We start from the raw sequence: 6871 nt of genomic DNA, 5'->3' as shown, positions 1-6871 counted from the left end.
AAAAAAAAAAATGAAGAGAAAGAGAAGGTAAACAGCAGTCTGCAGCATGATTCATGTTCCTAAGCTCAAGGACCCGAGTAAGAGAAAAACATGGGCCCTGTCACCAGGGAAGTGACCACTCAGCAGAGCTACAGTTTGAAGTTCACTTTCTGTACACGTGAACCTGACTCCCAGGACAATCCTTGTGACCTGTTTTTCGACATTTCCAAGTTAATTCTTAACCAGACTTGAAGAATTTCAGGGCCAAATAGGCTTGATCTCACAGTGTTTCCAGTATGGGGGGTGTGGGTGGGGAAGCTTTTCCTTGGTCTGCTCCCGGGCAAGGAAGAGCCTCGGCGCTCTCCACCCTTCCCTGGGTCACACTTCGCTGCCCCACGAGGACCTGCAGACTCCTCTGGGGAACGTCGGCATCACGGGCACAGAGGGCACCCTCCAAACCTCCTGTCTTAATTTCCTGTGACCAGCAGCCCTGTCCCACTAACTATGCTCGGCTTTTCCTTCCACTCACTTCCTCTCTCCTTTTCCCCGACTCCCAGCATTGCCAGGAAAGCTATAATAGTCTCACTCACATGTGTGAAAATGTGCTGTTACCAACTTTGATCATTTAGGTTAAAACAAGACCATTTCTCTTCCCTTTTCCACAAATATTAATGATTCAGGAATTGAGTCCCAGTTTATCTTCAACATGAGCCTCCAGAAAATGAAGCTGAGTCTGGCTTCACATCTACAACTCTCTCCACCTTTTCCTTTCTCCGTGGGTCCGTCTGTCTGTCTTCCTGCCGTCCCCACCTCCCAGGCCTCCTGCTCGGGCTTGACTGGTGAAGCGTGAGCATAGGGGCCCCTTGCTCGCCTTTGGGGGCCTCCTGGGCAAAAGGCAGGTGTTGCTGCAGACCCTGCAGACTGGGCAGCAGCAACCACTCATAAAAGTCAGAACGGTGCCCACGTGGAGGGTGGCAGAGGGGCACGGGATGAGGCGCCTCCTCTTTCTTTCCCCTCCCTGTCCAGTGTCAGTCCACGGGTCATCCTTGGTGAGTGACAGGCCTAGGATCCATGCCCACCCTAACCTCTGAATCCAGGTGAGGTGAAGACACCTCACAGGCCGCCCATATGCGCTCATGGGCTTCAGAGGGGTCTTAAGCACCAGCCATGGCACCTCTGGCCACCCAGTCCCCCGGCCCAGTCCTCTAAACCCCCCAACACTGACAATGCAGACCCCACACCTGAGCTCTCACCATCCCCGTCGCAGCGTCCTCCTGCCTCGTTTCTGCTGCCTTTGCACCTGCTCCTCCATACTGTTCCCTCTTCAGATCCACGCTTCACTCCGCCCTCCCTCAGCATCCACGTCCCAGGACAAAGCACCCTCACATGGCCTGGCATAAAGAGGGGCTGAGCAGTTGTCAGGGGTGAGCTGTGGGGAGGCCCCTGAGCACAGCAGGCCACACGTCTGCAGAGGAATCTGGAGAGCCCCACGCGCATGGTGGGCAGGACTGGGCAGCACTGGGCACAGCAGCCCTCGGGGGCAGCTCCTCAGACATTTGCCCCAGCCCCCAGCCTGCACCTGAACTTGCCCCTCCTCCTGGCCAGACACATCCAGGCAGAGATGGATGAGAACAACAGGCCTTTATCTACTTCAGACTGTCGTGACACACTGTCAACAGTCTTCAAAGCATCACAGCCTTCAAAGAGATGTTTTCTTCCTTCCGCCCTCGGAAGCCTGTAATTAAACTCCTGGTGACAGAGTGGGGAGGAAGGAGATGGGGGAGAATGACTTCAGAAGTAAATGGCTCCTTAGCTGCCCTCAGGGCCGCCCATCAGCTGCGACCTTTCTAGGAGAATCCAGCAAATCATCTGACTCCAGGTCAACATCCCTTCCCCTCACAACAGCCACTCTGCTACCACCCACACGGCTCAAGCCTGACATGCTCACTGCCACGCCAGCGCCTGCCACCCTCATGTGCCAGCTCTGGCTTTGGCAAACCACATAATTCTGATCCCAAACCTAACCTCAGCCTACTTCTCTGTGGGATTGTCCACTGTGTCCATTTGTGTCCAAGAAACATGAGAAGCTCAGCAGATGGGCAAGACGACTCATTCACAACACTCATCCAGTTCAACAAAGACAGACATTTTTTTCTCTTGCAAGTATTCTGTGAGTTCAGGTCTGAAACGCTCCCGGATTCACACCGTGCCCGGAGCAGCGGCTTCCATTGGGGCTCGTGGCACCTGGCCCAGCAGCTCCCACTAACGCACGAAGGACATCATGCTGGTGGCCACCCCGAAGGGGGAGGCGTAGGCCGCGGCGAAGCCCTGCAGGCCGAGGAAGATGTAGCGGCATCCTTTGGTGATGACCTTGCCAACGTTCTAGTTTTAGGAATAGAAGAGAAAAGTAAAGGGTTAGGTTAGGCAACTTTTTAATTCCTCCGTGAGGCACAGCAATGTACATAAAGAATCATCCTGCCTCATTTTCCCAGAGCAAATGGGCACGTTACCACGATCCCACATCTCTGCTGTCCCACGCCCACCCCTCACATAAGAACATGTGGGTGCTCAGAGCAGACATTGATACCTTGCAAAGTACTGCCGGTTCTAAAACCAGACCAGTTTTGTTTTATTTTTTTTATTCCTCTCCTCTGCTCCAGCTGAAAGTGGGATTGTCCACTGCACCATCTGAAGGCTGGGTCAAGCTTTCCTTCATTCGCCTTATCTGAAGGCCCGAGCTGTCCTCCCTGTACCTCCAGCACAAGCTCTTGTCTGACCCACACACTGGTCCCTTTTCAGCTTCTGCCATTCTCTAGTTGCTGTGTCACTTAAGTCTTGTGTTTCCAGTGCAGTGACAGACTCCTGAGGGCGAGGACTGGGCCATGCTTTCTTGGTGTCCACTCCTCCTCTTCCCTGCAAAGCCTGGTGTTGGCAGGGGACTTCCAAGGACATTCAGATGAGATTACAATAGAAAAATGAAGGCCACCACCAATGACTAACAGTTATCACACCGTCGCCCCGGTCTTCCTCTGACCACTCCAGCTTCTGCCATCGTTCTCGGTGCTGTCAGGATCTACACAGATGACCTGTGCCTTATCTCACCATGCTGTCTCCCAGCCCTTTGACTTTTCCTATGATGATAACCACTCTGACTGGTTTCACTTAAAATTCCTGGTCATAATCACAAACCTTAGTGTGACTTCCAGCACTGGCCGGGAAAGCTGCTATCCCTGCCTCATGGCTGACTTTCCTTCTCTCACAGATACCACCTCATGCCTTCTCCTTTCTCCTCAAGCCTCCCCATCCACAGCACACACAGACACATGCAAGTCTCTGTACCTTCATTTCATGATTCCACTTCATCTTTCACTGAAAAAAATCAGACGAGCTCAAGGAACGGGCTCATCTCCCCCCCATCAGCTCACACACGTGTTCAGCCGCCACCAGGACTCCATGTCCTGTCCCGGTTCTCTGCTCTCCTTCACGCCAAACCATCCCAAAGAGCCACCTCCATGTACTGCCTCCACGTCCACACTCCTTATCCCCTACTCGGGCTCCTCCCCACCCATCCAGGGGCTGCCTGGTCACGGCATCTAAAACTTTGTTTTGCCTGGTCCAATGGACACTTCTCTGTCTTTGGACACACTCCACGGAATAACCATTTGGCCTCTCTGCCTGCGTCCTCTCTGGGTTCTCCCCCACCTCACAGGGACCTCTCCTCAGCTTTCCTTGCTAGGTCATCCCTCCATCAAGCTTCAACGTGTGGGAGTTGTGCGTGATCAGCTCTGGGTCCTCTCCTGTCCTCTGTCTCTTTGCCTATAACCTCTCCTTACGTGGCTCATCCATTTCCAATGCCTCTGAGTATTTCCTGGATGCCAAGAACTCTTGGGCTCAGACTTAAATACTGGACACTCTATTTGATATCTCCATTTCTGAGACCCCACGACTCCTCTGGCGTGCTCCCTCCCTCACTACACAAGCAAATAAACTTGACTTTGACTGGCTGCTGGTATGTCCCTGGTGGCCTTTAGGCTTCAACAGGAAGAAAGCATGCAGGGGTTGAATTTATCTGAGTTTATATTGCTGAGGCAGAGCTGAAGTTCAATCCCAAAGAAATCCCACCTCAGGACCCATGCCCTTAACGTCCATATTATCCTTCTCTTCTTTAATGAAGGCAGCACGCAACTCGTCATTAACTGCTCACAGCCTGGGCCTGGATTCCAGTCCATCACTTACACAACTTGCCATAGCCTCAGTTTCCACAGCCGCACCATGGGAATATTTAGTAACCACCTCACTGAGTGGTTGAGAGAATTAAATAAGTCCACGCAAGACAAGCACTTAGAACAGTGCCTGAACTACGTCACAATATGAACTATCTTCACTGTGAAATGACATATGCTTCTTTTATTATATAGAATTTACGTTAGTCATGGCAATATATAAATCCAAGATAGCTTGTTATCTGTTCAGGAAAGTTTCTGAAGAGGTTAATTTCCTATGATTTCTGGCTTCCTGAGCTTTCTGCAGCTTAAATTACAGAGTGCGCCCCAGTAAGAGAATGAGGGCTGGGACTCTGTTGTGCTGTTACTATGTCCCCAGCACACAGAAAGAGCCTGGGTGCTTCCTCTGGCACCTCTCCAGCTAAATGAGGAGCTTTGAGAGAACCTGGAAATAACTATGTCTCCTCTAGACACCACTTCCCCAGACACTGCCCCATCGATTTCTCAACGAGACGTTGGGACGAGCCCTGCATGTGTGTGGGGGGCGGGGGGCAGGGAAGGGAGTGATGTTGCTAAGAGAGATATTTCCACAATGTGTGATAAGAACCATTGGGAGAATTTTACTTACGTGTTTGAGACAAAATAAAAGTGCACTCTGGAAGGCAAGTATAATATCAAGAGTGATCCTTTATAAAAAAAATGCCACCAGAATCATGACTGCCTGCATTAAACTTGACATTTTTGGTATTTGTACATCCATTTTCCTCAGCCTGTTTTTTTTTTTTTTTTTAAACTGCTTGTCATTTCATCTTCGCAACTTAGGGGGAAAAAACCTACTAAAATAGCTCATTAACTGGAACACTGTCAAAACACAGATTTGAGAAATGAAATGCAAAGAAATCTAAAAAGCCTACAACAACCATTTCTGTGTCATTCAACGGAGCAGATTCGGGATTCTTTGATCTGAGTAGAGCTTTCAACCCAAATAATCTCTCAGAGGGGTGTTGGGGTTGGGGGAGCATGAGAGAGTATAACAGGTTAAATAATGCCTCCCAAAGTGCCCATGTACTAATCCCCAGAACCTGTGAATATATTGCTTTACATGGCAGAAGGGGTTTTGCCGATGTGATTAAAGATCTTGGGATGCAGATGTTACCCTGGATTATCCAGGTGAGCATCCTTATAAGGAGGGATGCAGTAGCAGTCAGACAGAAGGAAACAACGGAAGCAGAGGGACAAAGAGAAAGATTTGAAGAGTCTAGGCTGCTGGCTCTGAAGACAGAGGAAGGGGACCTCTGAAGCTGGAATGGGCAAAGAAATGGATTCTTTCTGGAGCCTCCATATGGAACCAGCCCTGCCAACCTTAGCTCAGTAAGACTAAACTCGGACTTCTGACCACCAGAACTGTAGGAGAATAAATTTGTGTCATTTTAAGTCACAACATTTGGGGTAATTTGTTACAATAATCCTAAGAAACTAATACAGGAAGTGAGGCTTTCTGGGGTTTTTTTGGCATTCAACTAATTCCCAATGATGTCAGGGATTCCTTGCCCCCTCCAGTTTCAAAAAGGAAACCAGCTCTCAACACAGATTGCTCTCCCCTCACTCAATACAAAAATCAAGTCTTCAGTTGCAAAATTTTGTCAGGACCTAGGCACAAACCTGAGGTGGGTGGTGAGAGCTTCAGAAGCTGATTTTTTCTGAATTAGAGCTCACTGAAAAACCAATCAGAAAGGAAAAGTCAGACTGGGCCTCTCCATCCCCTTCAATGAAGACAGCCGACATTTATAGAACCCTCACCAAGATCCAGGTGGGCTCTGAGACCTGTACAGGATTAACTCATTTACTCTTCACCAAACTCTATTATCATCCCATGCTACAAATGAGGAAACTGAGGCAGAGAAAGGCAAGCATAGGCTAAGGTCACAGAGCCAGAAGGTGGCCAGGCAGGGCACGTGGCTGGCAGTCTGGCTCCAGTGCCCACGTCCTTACCCCCTATGTAACATGGGGACATTTTTCTCCCTCTTGAGCTAAAGTTTATTCCACATCTTATATGTCTGCTCTCCAAACCTCTCCTAGCTGCCTGATCAACAAAATTTAATTACTTTCCTTATCCACATCTCTCCCTGTGGCTCTCAAAGGTGCCTGGGAACAGCAACCTCGTATTGCAAGCTATATTTTTGGGGATGGCTCTTTCCTCCTGCACCCCAACTGCTTCTGGGTGGGAGGGGGCCAGGTGAGACTCTCAACGACCAGCTGAGGACATTAACTGGTAAGAGTCCGAGGCACACAGGCAAGACGGCCGGACCAGCTCAGCACTGGGGTTGACCCCTGGTTGGGGCCACAGGTACAGCAGGGGAGTGTGAGCCCACCCTTCTGTTTCACAGAGCAAACACCTTTCTTTTGATGGATGCAGGAAAAATGAAGGATTTGAGAAGTGAACGGATGAATGGGAAGTTTAATGAACTTCCCTGAAAGAAGAGGCGTTCGTTAATAGCACTTGCAGCTGTCTGGAGGTCGCTCCTTATTTCACTGAGTCCAAGTAGGACAGAATTTCACCTGGTGACTATAGCAGATGAAACCACCACCCCACGTTTCTAGCTAGCAAGAAAATAGAATAGTTTGGTCAGGGCCCTCGCCTCAGGTCCAGTTGGGTGTGGTTTTAGCAC

General features: G+C 49.9%; 1 protein-coding gene across 1 annotated transcript in view; it reads right to left on the bottom strand.

Annotated features, from left to right (window-relative positions):
• Nucleotides 1-1601: 1601 nt before the first annotated feature.
• LOC103592444 (chromosome unknown open reading frame, human C1orf115) overlaps nucleotides 1602-6871 on the bottom strand; it is a 19565-nt gene continuing 14295 nt past the window's right edge. The window contains exon 6 of the mRNA XM_008575175.1: nucleotides 1602-2361. Within this exon, the coding sequence (XP_008573397.1) occupies nucleotides 2242-2361 (120 nt within the window). The 3' untranslated portion in view covers nucleotides 1602-2241. The remainder of the gene's footprint in view (nucleotides 2362-6871) is intronic.

The sequence above is a fragment of the Galeopterus variegatus genome, unplaced genomic scaffold (assembly GCF_000696425.1).
Source record: "Galeopterus variegatus unplaced genomic scaffold, G_variegatus-3.0.2 Scaffold1150, whole genome shotgun sequence".
In the NCBI taxonomy this organism is placed as follows: Eukaryota; Metazoa; Chordata; class Mammalia; order Dermoptera; family Cynocephalidae; genus Galeopterus; species Galeopterus variegatus.
This window is presented reverse-complemented; position numbering and strand designations above follow the sequence as displayed.